Below are 19489 nucleotides of genomic sequence, written 5' to 3'. Positions count from 1 at the left end.
CCAGTAATCTCAGAGCCAGCATTATCATTGACCCGAACACCAGTGATCACAGCGCTAGCTGTGTCATTTACCACAGTACCAGTGATCCAAGTGCCAGCAGTGCCATTAGCCCCAATACCAATGATCCCATTATTAGCAGTCTCAGTTACCTATTTACCAGTGATCCCAGTGTTAGCATTGTCACAGACCCAAGTAGCAGGGATCCCACGGCCTGCAATGTCATTGACCCTTGTACCAGTGATGCAACTGCCAGCAGTGACATTGCCCCATATACCAATGATCCCAGTACAAGCAGTGCCATTAACCCAAGTACCAGTGATCACATACCCAGCCATATCATTAACCCTAGTACCAGTGATCCAAGTTCCAGTAGTGTCACTGACCCAAGTACTAGTGATCACAGAGCCTGCAGTGTAATTGACCCCAGTTCCAGTTATTCCAGTGCTCTGGGTGTTATTCAAACCATTACCAGTGATCCCATTGATGGTAGTGTCATTGACCCCAATACCAGGGATCAGGGAGCCAACAGTGTCATTGACCCCAGTACCAGTTACCAGTGCCAGGAGTGTCTTTTACCCCATTAACAGTGATCCCATTGCCAGCAGTATCATTAATCCCATTACCAGTGATCCAAGAGCCATCAATGTCATTAACATTACCAATGATCCCAGAGCCAGTCGTGTCATTGATGCCAATACCAGTGATCAGAGAGCCAACAGTGTCATTAACCCCTCTACCATAGATGAGAGAGCCTGCAGTGTCGTTGCCCCATTACTAGAAATCCCATTGCCAGCAGTGTCATTAACCCCATTTCCAGTGATCCCAGAGCCTGCAGTGTCATTAACCCCACTACAAGTGATCCCAGAGTTAGCAGTGTCATGACCACAGTACCAGTGATCTCATTGCCAGCAGTGTCTTTACCCCATAACCAGTGATCCCAGTGCTAGCAGTGTCATTGACCCTAGTACCAGTTATCCCATTGCCAGCAGTGTCATTGACCCCATTACCTGTGATCCCATTGCCAGCAGGGTCATTAACCCCATTACCAGTGATCCCAGAGCCAGCAGTGTCATTGACCCCAGTACCAAATATCTCACAGCCAGCAGTATCATTTGTCCCTTTACCAGTGATCCCAGAGCTAGCAGTGTCATTGGCCCCATTACCAGTGATCCCAGAGCCAGCAGTGTCATTGACCCCATTACCAGTGATCCCATTGCCAGCAGTATCATTAACCCCATTACCAGTGATCCCAGAGCCAGGAGTGTCATTGACCCCAATACCAATGATTAAAGAGCCCACAGTGTCATTAACCCCTGTACCAGAGATCCCCGAGCCAGCAGTGTCATTGATCCCATTACCATTGATCCCCTTGCCAGTAGTGTCAATAACCCCAATTACCAGTGATCCCAGAGCCAGCAGTGTCATTGACTCCAGTAAAGGTTATCCCAGTGCCAGCAGTGTCATTGACCCCAGTACCAGTGATCTCATTGCCAGCAGTATCAATAACCCCATTATCTTTGATCCCAGAACCAGCAGTGTCATTGACCCCAGTACCAGTGATCCCATTGCCAGCAGTATCAATAACCCCATTATCTTTGATCCCAGAACCAGCAGTGTCATTGACCCCAGTACCTGATATCCCATTGCCAGCAGTGTCATTGACCCCATTACCAGTGAACCAATTCCTAACAGTGTCATTAACCCCATTACCAGTGGTCCTATAGTCAGATGTGTCATTGACCCCAGTACCAGAGATCCTAGAGCCAGCAGTATCATTTACCCAATTACCAATAATCCCAGTTCCGGCGGTATCATTGACCCTAGTTTTAGTGATCTCTTGAGTCAGCAGCGTCATTAACCATAGTACCATTAATCCCTGAGCCACCAGTGTTATTAACCTTAGTTCCATTTGAACACAGAGCCAGCAGAATCATATACCCCTGTCCCAGTGATTCCAGAGTCAGCAGTGTCATTAACCCCAGGACAGTATCAGTATTCTCAGTACCAGCAGTGGTATTGACCCTAGTACGGGTGATCATAGTACCAACAGTATAATTGACCTCAGTACCAGTGATCCCAGTTCCCCCAGTATCATTGACCTCTTTACCATTGATCACAGAAGTGACCCCAAAATCAGTTATCCCAGTGCCAGCAGTTTCATTGACCCATGTAACAGGGATTCCAGTTCCAGCAGTGTCATTATCCCCAATAGCAGGGACCCCAGTGCCAGCAGTTTAATTGATCTGTGTAACAGGGATTCCAGTGCCGGCAATGTCGTTGACCCCAGTACCAGTGATCCCAGTGCCAGCAGTGTAAGTGACTCAGTACCAGTGATCCTAGTGCCAGCAGTGTCATTATCCCCAGTGCCAACAGTGTCATTGTCCCCAGTACATGTGATCCAAGTACCAGTAGTGTTATGGACCCCAGTACCAGTGATCCCAGTGCCAGAAGTTTCAATGACCACAGTGCCAGCACTGTCAATAACCCCAGTAGCTGCAGTGTCATTTACCTCAGTACTAGTGATCCCAGTGCCAGCATAATCATTGACCCCAGTACCAGAAGTGTCATTATCCCCAGTGCCAGCAGCGTAATTGACATCAGTACTAGCGTTGGCTGTGCCTTCAGTGTCATTTACCTCATTGCCAGCAGTATTATTGACCTCAGTAACATTGATCCCATTGCAAGCAGTTTCATTGATCCTATTGCCAGCAGTGTCATTGATCCCATTGTCAGCAGTGGCATTGACCTTAGTAGGAGTGATTCCAGTAGCAGCAGTGTCATTGACCCCTGTACCAGTGATCACAATGCTCTCAGTGTCATTGATCTCAGCACCAGTGATCACAGAGCCAGCAATATCATTGACCACAGTACTATTGATTCCAGTGCCAGCAATGTCATTGACCCCAGTACTAGTGATTCCAGTGCCAGCAATGTCATTGACCCCAGTACGAGTGATCCCAGTGCTATCAGCATAATTGAGCCCAGTGCCAGGGATCTAAGTGCCAAGAGTGCTATTGAGCACAGTACTTGTGATCCCAAAGCCAAGTAGTGTCATTGACCCCAGTACCAGGAATCCAATATTAACAATATCATTGGTCCCTGTATCAGTGATCCTATAGCCAGCAGTGTCATTGACCCCTGTACCAGTGATTCCTGAGTCAGGAGTATCATTGACCCCTGTACCAGTGATTCTAGTGCCAGCAGTGTCATTGACCTCAGTTCCAGTAACCCTAGAGTTGGCATTATTATGGACCCGATTACCAGTGGTCCCAGAGCCAACATTGTCATCAAACCCTGTACCAGTGATCCCTGGGCCAGCAGTGTCATTGACCCCAGTACCATTTATCCCAGTGCTAGTAGTCATTCACCCACTTCTGGTGATTCCTGTGCTAGCAGTTTCATTAACCCCACGATCAATGATCCCATTACCAGCAGCATCATTGACCCCAGTACCATTGATCCCAGTGCCAGTAGCATCATTGACCCAAGTACAAGTGATTCCCAATGCCAGCAGTGTAATTAGCCTCGGTACCATTGATCACAGTATATTTCTAGAGGTTCGTCCCTAAGCCCTAGTTGTTATCTCCGTATTTTCATTGAACATTACCTTAGTTTTATGTATATTCATTTCAGTCCTACGTTTTTACGTTCTCTATTCAAATCTGTACCAACCGTGTGTCACAATTGTACATAATTATTTTGTATATATTATGCTTGTATTTGCGCTCTTCCCTCGCACTAAAAAGAACCTGAATGATCATGTCTCCGGTTTGCTCTGTAACATTGTCTGTCTCTTGAACAGGTTATGTCCTGTTGCCTTGAGGTTTTGTATATAAAGGAGAGTGTTCCTTAATAAACAACTCAGTTGATTGCTTCCTGCCTTTGAGTTCACAACCCTCTCTCGGCACCGTCACATTGGTGACCCCGGAAGTCGACTCGCTCCCACTGCCTTCCACCCCCCCCTCCCTCGCCCCTCCATCGTTGGTACTATGACGGACTCTACTACAGCAGTTGGCGCTGCGACCGCCCCATTGAAACTTTCACCGTTCGCCAGCGGAGAGGCATTTGCTTGGTTTCAGCGCACAGAAGTCCAGTTTCGCATCAACGGCGTGACTCGCTCAACCACCAAAGCAGATTATGTTCTCGCGGCGATACCCGAGGACACCTTCCCGGAAATATCCGAATGGCTTTGTGAACAAGGAGACAGGCCAATAGTGTATGACGCCCTCAAAACATACCTTCTGCAGCAGTACTCGCCGTCGCCAGCCGCCCGTGTAGCAAAGCTTTATCAGCTCTCGCAACAACCGTTGGGGGACCAAAGGGCTTCGCTTGCCCTCAGGGAAATGACCAGTATCGCTCGCCTTCAACCTGCCGCAGACGGCTCTCCTCGTGAGGTGAACCTACTTCGTGCCCTTTGGATACGCCGTTTACCCGGACCTATATGCGCTGCCATACCCGATGTCGATAGTTTACCCATAAAGGACTTCATGACCAAAGCCGACGCCCTTATGGACAGCCAATTCAAGACCTCCATCAACGCCTCCACCCCTGACGAAGAGGATGCCTATTCAACGTCAACTGAAGCTGACATGAATGCCGTAGGACATACATGCCCACACCGTGACGTGCCGAAGCAGAGACAAAGCCGCCCACCACCCACCAATCGCTCGTGCCCCAACGAACGACTTCTACAGCCACTTACTACCGCCCATCCGCAGCAGTTTTGCTACTACCACATCAGATTCGGGGCAACTGCGAAGAAATGTACCGAGGATTGTCAGTGGCCAAAAAACGTGCAAGTAGGCCATCGCTCGTGGCGGTGGCCTCCCGTGTTTCTAATCTTTTCTTTTTACAGGATGCAAGAACGGGCGTGTGATTTTTGGTAGACACTGGTGCTTGTCGTTCTCTTTTGCCAAGGAAACTCTTCAAGACAGGACGTAGTCTGTCTACATCTGCCGACGTCCGCTTGGTAGCTGCCAACGGATCTGCGATGCCCACCTACAGTTACGTGAACCTCACATTATCGTCTGGAAACGGTAAATTCAATTGGAAGTTTCTCGTTGCTGACGTCACCATGCCAATCCTCGGTGCGGATTTCCTCTCTCATTTCCACCTTCTGGTCGATGTCGCCCACTGACGTTTGGTCAACTCAGACTCGTACTTGTCGACACCTCTTCAACCCGCCCCCTCTAACCTCGCTCTCCACATTAGCGCACCCACGGATGCCTACGCCCACCTCCTCACGTCGTACCCGGAAGTTTTCCGTCCAGAACTTTGCCAAACGCCCACGGTTCCTGCCAAGCACGGTATTTATCACCATATCAAGACGACGGGACCCCCAGTCTTCGCAAAATTCAGACGTCTGGCACCGGAACGATTGGCAGCCGCCAAACAGACGTTCGCTGAAATGGAGGAAATGGGCCTTTGCCAAAAGGCCTCCAGCCCATGGTCGTCACCCTTACACATCGTTCTGAAGAAAGACGGCTCCCTCCGTCCGTGCGGGGATTACAGGCGCCTGAACATGCAAACAGAACCGGATCACTACCCCCTCCCAAACATTGCCGACGTGACCTCCTACCTGCACAAAGCAAAGGTTTTCTCTACGCTCGATCTCCTGAAGGGGTATTATCAGGTGCCTATGAACCCAGAAGACATCCCCAAGACTGCTATCACCACTCTGTTTGGTACATACACCTTCAATTACTCCTGTTTTGGCCTTCGTAATGCTGGGGCCACGTTTCAACGTCTCATGGATGGCATCTTAGGGGACCTCCCTTTCTGTGTATGTTATGTGGACGACATACTTGTGTTCTCCTCCTCAAAAGAGGAACACCTCCGTCACCTGCGCATCGTGCTCGACCGCCTGCAACAAAACGGCCTTGTAGTCCGGTACGACAAGTGTACCTTTGGCGCCAACGAAGTGTCGTTCTTAGGGCACCGCATCACTCCTGAAGGTGTCCACCCCCTCCCTGAATAGGTAGCAGCCGTTCAGAACTTCCCCGTGCCCTCGACCGTCGATGCTCTGCAGGAATTCTTGGGCATGATCAACTATTATCACCGTTTTCTGCCAGCCATTGCCGCCACTCTTGCTCCCCTCTACGCCTCCCTCAAGGGCAAGCCGAAGGACCTGAAGTGGGGTCCCCTTGAAGAAGCAGCCTTCTGCAATGCAAAGAAGGCCCTATCAACTGCTGCGGCTCTCATTTTTCCTATCCCACACGCCCCTCTCCTTCTCTCCACCGATGCCAGCGACGTCGCTATTGGTGCAGTACTCGAGCAGGTGGTCAAAGGCTCGCCCCGCCCATTGGCCTTCTTCAGCAGAAAACTGTCCAAAGCAGAATCGGGTTATTCTACCTTCGATCGAGAATTGCTGGCGGTGCACTTGGCTGTCCGTCACTTTCGCCATTTCTTAGAAGGTACGCCCTTCGTCATTCGCACAGACCACATGCCTCTGGTGCACGCCTTCACTCGACAGTCTGACGCCTGGTCCGCCCGTCAACCCCGACATCTCTCCGCCGTGGCTGAATACAATTGCACCCTCCAATACGTCCCTGGGAAAATGAATCCCGTTGCCGATGCCCTGTCAAGAAACACGTTGGCTGCCGTTCAACTGGGATTGGATTACAACGCCCTGGCTGAAGCCCAACGACAGGATCCAGAGTATCAAGCTTGTAGGACATCCTGCACGTCCCTCCGTTGGGAAGACTTTCCCCTCGAAGACTCCAACACCACCCTCCTCTGTGACGTCAGTACTGGTAGACCGCGACCTTGGATTCCTGCTTCCATGCGCCGACAGGTGTTTGATTTCATTCACGGCCTTTCACATCCCTCGTGCCGTTCTACTGCACAGCTGCTGAAGGCAAAGTTCATTTGGCACGGCATTTCTAAGGATGCTAAGGATTGGGTCCGCGCCTGTACTTCTTGCCAAACTTCCAAAGTACATCGACACACGGATTCAGGAGTGGGCACCTTTCCTCAACCTCAGCGTCGTTTCGCACACATTCACGTCGACGTTGTAGGCCCCCTACCCACATCACAAGGACATCGTTACCTGTTTGCCGTCATCGACCGCTCCACACGTTGGCTTGAAGCCATTCCCATGGAAACTGCAACGTCCGCCTCATGTACATCTGCCTTACTCTCTGGATGGATTTCAAGATTCGGTATCCCTGAGCATATTACTTCTGACAGGGGAACCACTTTCACCTCTCAATTGTGGACGTCATTAGCGAATCTCCTGGGCATCACCCTACATCAGACAACGGCCTACAACCCCGCTGCCAATGGAATGGTTGAACGTCTTCATCGCACCCTCAAAGCAGCTTTGATGTCCCGCTGCAAGGATTGCAACTGGTTTACTCAGCTTCCCTGGGTCCTCCTGGGACTAAGGACCACTCCTAAAGACGCCCTCGACGTCTCGGCAGCTGAAATGGTGTATGGCGACCCGTTGGTCGTCCCTGCCGAATTTTTTCCTTCTACAACCTCCTCCGACGATCTCCATCGCATACGTCACGTCGTGGGAAAATTTACTCCGTGCCGCCAGACTTACAAGCCCCCAGCGAAGCATCACATACCAACGGACTTGCACTCTGCAACGCACGTCTTCCTGCGCAACAACACCACCAAGCCACCACTAACACCCCCTTACACGGGCCCTTTCCTTGTGATCCGACGCAGTCCGAAAGCATTCCTCCTAAACATTCGGGGCAAAGAAGACTGGGTCTCCATTGATCGTCTAAAACCTGCTTATCTTCTGCCAGATGACCCGCCTACAGTTCGCCTCTCTAGATCAGGGCGCCCTATTTAACATGTACAGTATGTCATTTTTAGAGGGAGAGCCATGTACCAACCGTGTGTCACACAATTGTACATAATTATTTTGTATATATTATGCTTGTATCTGCGCTCTTCCCTCGCACTAAAAAGAACCTGAATGATCATGTCTCCGGTTTGCTCTGTAACATTGTCTGTCTCTCGAACAGGTTATGTTCTGTTGCCTTGAGGTTTTGTATATAAAGGAGAGTGTTCCTTAATAAACAACTCAGTTGATTGCTTCCTGCCTTTGAGTTCACAACCCTCTCTCGGCACCGTCACAAATCTATCTTCTTTTGCAATTCCTCTCATGATTCATTCATTAAATAGAACTATGTCATCTACAACTTTTAAGTTGTTAAGTTATTCCCCATGAATGTTAATTTTTTAATTCTACCAATATAGATTTTTAAAAACTTCTTGGCATGCTGTGAATAATTTAATATATTTCATGACTGTATGCTTCTCATCCTGTTTACTGTTACTATAGTTCTTTTTCAAGACCTTAGAAAATGAATGTATTTATCTATCCATCTATACTTATATATATATATATATATATATATATATATATATATATATATATATATATATATATATATATATATATATATATATATATACATATATATATATGTATATATATATATATATATATATATATATATATATATATATATATATATATATATATATATATATATATATATATATATGAAGAGAGAGGGAGAGAGATGTAGGGATATTTTCCAACTAAGAACCTTGAAAGTTGGATGCATTGGAGTGTGGTTTTCCTGATGTAGCCGTGATGCACTCTGTCGTTGCTTTGCCTCTTAAGTTGAGCTTCCATCTCGACGCTTCCCACGTCCGATGTGGCCTTACTCTAATTGAAGCCAAGAAGAAGTATAAGGAGATAATCATGTTGGATTAAACCCTCTACTGCTGATGGGAGTAGAAAGATGCTTGGAATGCTGTCGGGCAACCTAGCAGAGAAGGGGTCCATGCCTTAGGTAGTGAGTGTCCTTCAGAAGAAGTACTTGCTACACTTTCTGGACCATTAACATGCCCCTTTTTTGCTGACCAATGACGTTCTCAACTATTCTCCAATGGTGGAGAATGAATGAATGATTTGAAGTTCTCTGGCATCCAGACATCGAAGGTTATTGATGCTGATCATGGTGGAGAAATCAACCGAGGGCTGGAAACCCATCATTGTCCTCTTTCCCATGGATCAGTTTGTACAGAAATCAGGTTTAGAGTGCAAAATTATGAATTGTACCGAACTCTATCAGAGAAGGAGATTTCATGCTTTCACTGGATCTGAAGAAAGTGTATTTCTAAGTGCCCATTCATCAGTCCTTTCGCATGTACCTTCATTTTTTCTTTAACAGTGCAGTGTACCAGTTTTATGCCTTATGTTTGGACAGGGGTTTATTCAGGTGTTCAAACTGGTGGTAGCTAGGGTCTTTTGTATGGAATGTCTTTTTTTTATGTAGCTTGCCATTTTTTTTATCGACTAGTCCTCAGAAAAGCAGTTACTACATTATCAAGATATACATCCTGCTTTTTTCTTTATCCAAGGACCATAATAGATTAGCAGAAGTCGAATGTCACAAATAAGCAGAGGTTGAAGTATATGGGCCTGTGGTTAGACACAGCAGTAGAGTGAGTTTTTCCATCAGACGATTGCACTAGAAAGCACAGAGAGGTAGTGCGACTTTTTTTTTTAGACTGTACTCCCATCTCAACTTTAGCAAGTCCACTCAGCCACCCTTCCTCATTGAAGAAGCTCATTTCTCAAGGGAGTCACTGACATCTCCACCAGAAATCTTTTCAGTGGTATTGGAGGATCACTGGTCAGCCTTAGGCAATCCCCCCATTCTTTCTTGTTCTAGTGGGACAGGAGGTTCGTGCAGATCTTCTCTGTTGGCTGGATGAAGGAAACATCACAAGGAGAGTCTCTCTCTACTCCCCTCCTCCAGAGATGCAACATTTCTAAGATGCATTTAAGGAGGGGTGCGCTTTCACCTGAGTAACCTGGTTGTGTCTGGTGTATGGTCAGCAGAATTAAAAGTATCTGCAGCCATGTTTTAGAGATATAAATAAGTATTCATGATTTTTTGTGGAAGCACTCAGTATTGTTAATGAGCAACAACACCTCATCAGTAGCTATTTTCAAGTCAACAAGCAGATGCACATCTGGGCAGGAAATTATAGCGTGGTGATATCAGCCAGATACATCTGGGAATCTAATGCCTTTCCACCTTTTATTCTGATTTGCAAGCTGATCAACTGAGTGTTTATCAGATCAGGTCTCAGATGAGCCTGGTTACAACTAGATGGCCACAGTCCAACAGTCTGGGTGATATCCCGATCTGTAAGCATCTTCAACACAGATCGTGAACTTAATCATCTACCTTTCCATAAAAGCATCTCTCAGTCACAACTTTGGAAGGCCACTGCTCAGCCTTGAGCCATGTGGTCTGATTGAAGAGCATAAACCTCTCCTCATGGAAGGTGTCAATGTTTGTGAAGAGTTTCGAGCAATCAGGCCCATCACTAGACCTCACGCCCTTAGAGTGAGACGTGATCCATATTCTAAACTCTCTTACATGTGCCCCCACTTAGTCCTGTGAGAAGGTCATTACACTGCTTTTTAACTCTCAAGACTCTCTTTTTGCTAGCAGTAGCTTTGGTGAAGAGAGTTGGCGAGTTGTATAGACTTTCATGTTTACCCTAGAAAATTGGAAGATCTCTCAGTTTTGTTCCTAATTTGTGACCAAACCAAGAACCTGTCATCACACGAACCATGTTCAAGACCTCCATTCACTGGATTTTATGATGCATCGAGTGGTAATCAAGAGGAGATGCTTTTGTGTTCCTTTGATGGCTCTGCCATGCTATCTGAAGAAGACTCGACATCTCAAGTTTGAATCCAGCAGCCCTTTCTTAGGACTACCAGACCAAGACAGAGATGTCAAGAACAGTTTTTCTCTAGTTTCAGGAGACAATTAAGAGCATCTACTTTGACCTTTGGAGGTGTCAAGGTACCAGCTCGAGCTGGAGCTTGCATAATTAGGAGTATTGATCCCACTTATGATTTGAAGAGTCTGCAGCTGGACATGTTAAGGAGTTTGGAAGTGCCAAATAACCTTCTCAGCCTTCAATTCAATGAATTATACCCACAAATCCTTCAATACTTTTATTCTTGGCCCTGTTTATGAGACTGTAATATTTGTGTAGAATTTGTGTAGTATTTCTTCATTCCTTCCCCTTAATTAGGGATGAAGCACCCTTACCATTGTGCTGGACCTGACATTGATGTTTGTAAGCTTCATTTCTTAGCATCATTATTATTATACTTGATCTATAAGTGGTAGCTCTCCCCAATCCTCCTTTATGAAGGGGAGGATGTTGGCATGAATACCTATCCATTGGCAATCATGCACTAAATATTTCATTCCAGCTTGTGTCTCCCCCCAGGGAGAATTCCTTCACCAGCCAAGTACCAAATACAAAATCAAGTACTGGCCAGGCACTATCAATCTTGTCATCCATATGATGGGCTGATAAAAAGTTGCTGGAGTCATTTTCCTTACTTGCGTAGTATTACGAACAAGTTGGAACTGTCCGGGAAGATGTGAATGTAAAGCATGTTCCGAATTATGAAAAATCTTATGCTAGATGCATAACGAACTAATTGAACGACGGTGCCAAAGATTAATATCTAGATCAGGAATAAGAAATTTGATAGATTGTAAGTTCCTATCCAACAAATTAGGAGTAGAATCAGCAACCCCAGATCTACACTCAGGAGATGAAATTGATGAAGAGAGTGTAGTATCATCTGCATATGCAACAAGCTTGTTTTCCAGGCCAAACCACATGTCATGTGTATATAGTATGATAAGTAATGAGCCAAGAACACTACCCTGAGGAACGCCAGATATGACATTCTTAAACTCACTATGGTGCCCATCAACAACAACTCTCTGTAATCTATTACTTAAAAATTCAATAATAATGCTAAGAAACGACCCACCTACTCCTAACTGTTTGTGTTTGAAAACAAGTGCCGCATGATTAACATGGTTAAAGGCAGCACTAAAATCAAGGCCAATCATACAAACTTCCTGGCCACAATCAAGGGATTTCTGTACAGCATTGGAGATTTTATGAAGGGCATCACATGCTCCAAGGCCTTTACAAAAACCAAATTGCAAACTAAGAAACAGATGGTTACCTTCAGCAAACCTGTCAAGATTTACCAAAAGATATTAAAAAACGTAAGATAATATGGGACTTATGGAAATTGGGTGGTAATCAGTTGGACTTGAGCTACCATTAACACATTTACATAGTGGAGTAACATTACCAATTCTCCAACAAGTGCTAAAAGTTCCTCATCTTGCTAACTTGCGCAAAATAAAAGATAACTTTGGAGCGAAGAAATTTGCAGTCTTTATGAAAAAACAAAGGAAAAATATCATTTGGGTCTACACCTCCATAAGCATCAAGGCCCATCAAGAGAGCTTTAATTTCACGAGATCAAAAAGCTAAACTAGTTTAGCCTCAAGAAAACCGGAACGAGGAAAATCAAGTTCCTCATTACTCTGCTTACTGTTAAACACATCAGCCAAAAGGGTTTCCCTTCCCTTTTGGCAGTGAGTTACAGAGCTATCCGGTTTAAGTAAAGGGAGGAACTGTTATATATACACCAAAGAGTACAGATTTAATGGTATTCTACCACGTATGTTCCTGGGTTGTACCAGAAAGTGTTTCTTTTATGATTAAATTATATTCCTTTTCAGTTGTAACATAAACTCTCTGAGCAAAAGCTCTAAGCTGAGTATAGTTATTCCAAGTCAAATCTGATCTATTATCCTTCCAAAGGTGATAGGCCTCCTGCTTCTCTAAATAAGCATGTCTACAATCATCATTGAACCGTGGTTTGTCCTTCACTCGGTACCTTAGCACACGAGAAGGGATATGCCTATCAATTATGTTGACTAGATTCTCATTCAAAGGACCAACATGATCAACACTACTATACAATTGTGACCAATTCAAGCCAAACAGATCACTCAAAATCCCATTCCAGTCTGCTTGAGAGTTTATACAAATCTTACATGCCTATGATACATCAGGGTCAGTCTTCACTACTAATAAAATCAAGGCATGATCGGATGTCCCAACTGGAAAACCAATGTTACTTGTTATAACGCCAGATGAGTCAGTGTATACAAGGTCCAAACAGTTACCCGACCTGTGAGTAGCTTCACTTATGATTTGCTCACAGCCTGATTCAGAGAGAAAGTCTAAAACTCTTAAGCCAAAGTGATCGTTACGAGAAACAGAATTTAACCCCTCTCAATGGTGAGCATTGAAATCACCAACAAAGACAAAAGAGGCCTTTCTATCATCTTGTATCTTAGCCATAATGGTAAGAAGATAATCAAAGATAGAATCATCCATATCTGGATTTGGGTAGACTGATCATAAATAGAAGTTGTTATGCCTGCCACAAACTTTTATTCCCTAAATCTCATGACATCCACCTTCATAGCAGGACTTATGAGATGCAGGGTACTCAGTCCTAATATACACTACCATTCTCCCGGCCCTAGGAATGGCATCCCACTTCAGAATTATTGGCTGCTTAATACCAGTTATAGGGAGCTCGGATGAGCTCTGGGCACAAAAGAATATCATACTGTCTGGATGCAACTGTAAGGTCTTGATATTTGCATAAAGACCACGAATATTGCAATACATTAGAGACATTGATGATATCTAGGGTGTACTGGTCCTGCATTTCGCTCAATGTTTCTAGATAGAATAAGAATTAATGGCAATAAAAAATACATCATACATAAAAACTAGAGTAACAAGAATGATAACAAAAATAATATGTACAGAAATATAAATACCCAAACCCATACGCTATAGAAGAAAAGTCTGGTCAATATGGAGGACCCAATACACCATAAACGGCAAAATATCCTCCAGGATAGCCAAGGATATTGTAGGTTTTGATAATTTAATGGTGTCATCAGCAGCTCACACTCCTTAGTCTTGAGTTCAACACCTGCTCATGGCTCATTAGGTTTCCATGGCAATATGACTATATTGTCCCTATGTGCTAGTAATGCAGGGTTTGGTGAACACATAGGTCTATCTGCTGAATCATCAACAGCCAATACTTTTATCAAAGAGGAAATGTCAGGAAGGAGTTCCCCGGTTAATGTGCTAAGTGTAACCCTATTTGCACTAGCTATTAATGGTATATCATCTGTCATTCCTCAAGATATTCTCTCAATGCTACTTGTAGATGATCTCTCCATATCATTTGCTAGAGCTAGAATGGCAATGGTTGAGAGAAAACTGTAACTCTCAATTGACAAAATTATTCAGTGGGCTCATATGAATGGGTTCAAGTTTTCGACAAGCAAAACTACTGTTCTCCATTTTTGTCGTATCCGGGGAGTACATCCAGACCCGGATATATACATCAAAGGTCAATGGATTCCCTGTGTAAATGATGCTAGATTTTTAGGCTTCACATTTGATTGTACACTTACATGGATTCCTCACTTAAAAACATTAAAAACTAAATGTTTCAAGGCTCTGAATCTTTTAAAAGTTTTGTCCCATACATCATGGTGAGCAGACCGCAAAACTATTTTTAAATTATACCAGGCCTTAATCTTTTCAAAAGTTAGTTATTAGTGTGAAATATACTCTTCAGCCACCCCAAGCCAACTAAAGATTTTAGATTCTATACACCATAATGGTATCAGATTGGAAACAAGAGCCTTTAGAATTTCACCTTCCCAAGCCTCCTTGTTGACACTGGAGAGATACCTTTAGACCTTTACCGAAAGTCTTCTATTGTTCGGTATTGGTTTAGGTTGCAAAGATGCCGTAATACCTTAGCCACTCAGACTGCTAGCCTTTTAAGGCATTCAACATACTTTGAGATGTACCCAAAATCTCCTCAATCTTATGGTTTTCGGGTGAAACATTTATTGAACAGTCTTGATATAATTAGAAGTAAGGTACTTCAACTCCTCCGTGGAAATTACCTGAGATTTTTTTTTTTTTTTTTAAATATTTTATTGGTGTTAAAAAGAATATGACTGACTTAGAAGCCTGATCTTTTTTTATGGAACATGTTGCAGAACACAGGGAATCAACTTTTGTATGTACTGATGGCTCCAAATCTGATGCTGGCATTGGACTTGGAGTATATAGTAATGGTTTTAATTGTAGAGGTGCACTTCCTCTAACAGCTTCCATATTTACTGCCGAACTGTATGGCGTACTAACCGCTATGGAGAAAATAGCGTTGGAGGAGGAGGGTAATTTTACCCTTTTCAGTGATGCAAGGAGTGTCCTTCAAGCTTTAGAAGATTTTAGTAACCCTTTAGTTTTAAGGAATGTAGAATGGCTTTTTATTATTGGACTGAGACGTATAACAGTTTGATTTTGTTGGGTTCCACCCCATGTAGGTGTGTCTGGGAATGAGAAGGCAGATTCACTGGCAAAGAATGCTGCATCCGAGTTGCTACCAAGAAGGTATCCCATTCCCTGTAATGATTTCTATGATAATTGGAAAAAACACTGGGATAGTCTAGATGGCAATAAAATGAGAGAAATAACAAATGTCATATCTCCTTGGAGGTATAATATGATGCCCCAAATGTGGAAGATGTCTCTTTGTCATCTCCGCATTGGTCACATTCGGTTGACTCATGAGTTTCTGCTAAATGGCGAACAGCAACCATATTGCTGCGACTGTTTGGTATCCTTGACAGTAAGACATTTGTTGATTGAATGCTCCACTAATAGTACTGAAAGAAATAGACATCTGTTTGAGGCTCGTGGTGAGGATGGCAGGTCCATCCTGACCAAGATTCTCGGACATGATGTGTCGTACCATACTAGTGGTATTTTTATATTTATTTCAGAAGCAGGTCTTCTGAAAGTCATTTAACTTTTTTATGGATGTTTTTGCTTTTATTGTTTTTAATTGAATTATCATTTATTTATTTATTTCTTTATTTATAACAAATAATATCGGCGTCAATGACCTTAGATATCAGGATGCCAGATAAATGATAATCAATCAATCAGTAAACAGTAAATACCTTGATTGGATTCATATGTTGCTTAGGTGCTACTCATATGCGTATATGTTTGGTCTCTAAGGTATTGGGCAACTGAGCAGTTACCTGTCCCATGCATTTGCCGGTCATTTTCAACCTTGAAACCTTTGATGTTTACAAGCAAAGAAGCAATGATCTTCTATGCAAAGTAACACCTGATGTGTCAAGATATTACTCCAAAACATTGATATTCAGGAAAAGGGAATAATTCCTTTTAGATACTTAAGTACTTTATCATACTGTATACGCTAAGACCGAGATGTTTGGGGCTCTTGAGCCTTACTAACAAGACATAATTAAATAACTAAAATCACTTCTTTTGGTTTTGTCGACCACTGAAGAATACCCCATTTTCTTAGCATGAAATGTAATATCCATTTTATGTGATTTATCCCTAAATAGTGTTGCTTTCTCTTTTTGAAAGTATTCAGGAATTTGGAGCTTTATTCTTGATATATCTAATGAAGTATGTTAATTACTCAAGTGTGCTAAATGTATTCAGTGTTGTCAAGAAAGTTTTGGAATGGCCTTTCCAGATTTCTGGATATTTTTCGAAATGTACAGGAGCTAAGTAGTAACCAATTCACTTTTATTGCCTCCTTTACTTTCAGACATCTTAGCACTGTCAACCAGGTCAGAATCAATCTTATTGTTGCAGTCATCTTATTGTGGCTGTTCAACTTCCTTCCATATTCTAATAGTAATAAACGTGGTGTATCTCAAACACCCATATCAGTAATGCTCATTTAAATCACATGAAAATATTTTACCATACAATTAAGTTGAGAATTGTAAGTAATTTTGACATTTTAATTATTAACCGTGGATGTAATAAAATTTACATACTATTAAAAACCTGGCAATGATTATCAATTGGATAATAATGACATCTAAAACCTCGAAAGTTGGTATATTATGGCTGGTTGTTTTATTACATCTATGCGTATGCATTATCTCATACTCAGAGTAAAATAATATTTTATGGTTGGCAATATTTAACTTTTTGGGAAGTTTTTTTTCAGGTCAACTTCTTTTGATCAGTTTTAGTTACAAAGTGATAGGTATGTGTCAATGAAACATGAAAAAAAAGATAAATTAAGACAGAAGCTTTTGCTTCAATTTTTGTATTGTACCTTGAAACTTTTTAACAGATTTTTTTTTTTTTCCCAACAGGTTCGCATTTTGAAGCAGAAAATAGCATCTCTTGAAGATGATCCTAATCACCAAGCACCTCAGATGATTTCTACAGCCAGTGAAACATCGCTCTAATGCCACTGCTCTTTTTTTTTGACGGATGTGGAAAGAAAGGATGAGATGCATAAATGTTTTAGTTTTAAGTGAGAAAGGGATGTGCCAAACATAAAAAGGGGTCTATAAGTTACTAGGATAAATTGAGTTTATATTGAAGTTACCTATTCTAAATAGATATATCCTTGGATTAGTAGTATAACATTCTAATACTAAAAAGATGGCCTTCAATTTTCAAAATGCTGCAGTATGTGTTTTGCATATATTTTTACAGACAAATCTGTTTCAGTAGGAAATTAGCAATGAAACATGAATATATGAAATACATATGAGCTGAGATAAGGGATACATGTATAATAAAATTTAAAGATTTTTTATTCTGTTAATTACGAGGTTATGCATTGTATTAATCTACAATGGTTTTCCTTTTTCTTGAGAATTCTGTCAAAGGGTTAATTATAACTGATCGATATGTTGTTAACCTAGCCTTGATAAATTTTGCAGTATCAGGCATTTTGATGTTTTTTAGTGCTAAGCAGCTGGTCATTCGACTTGAGGAAAGGTGATAAGTATTGCAGTAGATCTTTCCAGATAACAGAGTTTATGTCGTACATTACTGTTAAATTAAGCTTCCAAGAGCTCAGATTTAGACCCATTGAAATCAGTGATGTATTATCTAGGAAAAATCCATATATATGCAAAGTGTTGACAACTGTCAACAAAACATGTACAGCTTCCTTCTTTTTAAATTTTTCTGTTAAAGGAAACAATATTTTTGAGCCCCCTCCCCAAATAAAAAAAAACATTTACATTTTATCATTCATGCAATGCAAAACTTAATTTTCTTTCTAGTATTGTACACATATAAGTATATATTCACAGTACTTACAAATGTAGTATATATTTCCAGTAATATTTTCAAAGTGCAAAATAAAATGTTTCCTTTTGTGAAAAGGAATTTTGTTATTTAGGTATTAATCAGTCTGAAAACTTACTCTGTATCACACTTAGGTTCCAATATTCTAAATATTTGTATAGATCAATATTTTTGTAGAAGCAGAAAATGAAACTTTGTCAATGAGTTATTATAGAGTAAGACTTTGTCCTTTTTGTTGACATAGGAAGGCATTACAGTTGCTATATCCACAAACACATGTAGGGCTATCTTATATAAGATATACGAAATTTCAGTGAATGAATCTATTGACTTAAAAAATCAGTCTTAATAATATCCTTTGAAGTAGAATGATCTGTTTTATCATTATTGATGTATAGAAACCAGTGAAGGCTCTTCTTAGTAATACCAGATTCCATCTGAAGAAACTGAATGAGATTTGTACACAGAAATTATAAAAATATAAATCAAACCCTTTTTGTTTTAATAAAAAAAAAATATTATAATTATCCAACACATATATTTGTTAGTCATTAAAGAAATAGAAAATTTGAAGTCATTGAAAATAAAAGCCTTACCCCATTTTCCAAAGCAATTCATTATTTGATTATATTTTGAGGATAAAACAAAAATCCAGTTCTATATTCATTTGTTTAAAGCATTGGAAATAAAAGCCTTACCCTGTGTCATTTTACACAACAATTCATTATTTTATTTTATTTTGGTAGCTAAGAAAAATCCAGTTCTATATTAATTGGTGAAGAAAGGAGAAAACCTTTGAGTACTGTACATTTTTTTTTTATTGCCATGCATTTAAAGATCAGTCATGATTGGTAGCTGCAAGGGGACATTTATGTCTCTCCAAAGCTGAGGACCAAATTAAAAACTGCCAAAATTGGATCTGCAACCGGATAATATTCATAACTGTGGATTACAATTTAAGTATCTGGTCTCAAGTATGCTTTTATTTGCAATAAACTGTACTTAGTTTACTTTAAGGGTAGCTTTTCTGGTCATATACTGCAGGGGAACCCCATTCCCTACAGGACCTATCGTAATTCATTTTATCATTTACATTCCATTGGCATTCAGTATTTCACACCGTGTATTGCTCGTTTATTGTCAAATCCACATTACCGAAGCACTTAGATAACAAGAGTCTTCAGTTTCCTCTTGAAAGCCTTAATATCTTCAGTCTTTCAGATGTCTAGTGGGAGATAATTGTTTAGTCTTGGGGCCGTTTATTTGAAAGCTCTATAACCTATAGTAGATATATATCTTGGCTCCAATAATTTGAAACCATCTGTACCTATTCTTGTGTCAACACAATTTGTTAGCTGCACAGTATGTAGTAATTCTCTTAAATATT

The 19489-nt window shown here is 41.8% G+C and overlaps 1 protein-coding gene across 1 annotated transcript in view; it reads left to right on the top strand.

Moving 5' to 3' along the window:
• The window catches only part of LOC137648625 (colorectal mutant cancer protein), a 369887-nt gene extending 351270 nt beyond the window's left edge, over positions 1 to 18617 (top strand). Inside the window, exon 13 of the mRNA XM_068381565.1 lies at positions 17151 to 18617. Within this exon, the coding sequence (XP_068237666.1) occupies positions 17151 to 17246 (96 nt within the window). The 3' untranslated portion in view covers positions 17247 to 18617. The remainder of the gene's footprint in view (positions 1 to 17150) is intronic.
• Positions 18618 to 19489: the final 872 nt, after the last annotated feature.

The sequence above is a fragment of the Palaemon carinicauda genome, chromosome 10, assembly GCF_036898095.1.
Source record: "Palaemon carinicauda isolate YSFRI2023 chromosome 10, ASM3689809v2, whole genome shotgun sequence".
Lineage (NCBI taxonomy): Eukaryota > Metazoa > Arthropoda > Malacostraca > Decapoda > Palaemonidae > Palaemon > Palaemon carinicauda.
Note: the sequence above shows the minus strand (reverse complement) of the source record. Positions and strands in the feature narration are given on the sequence as shown.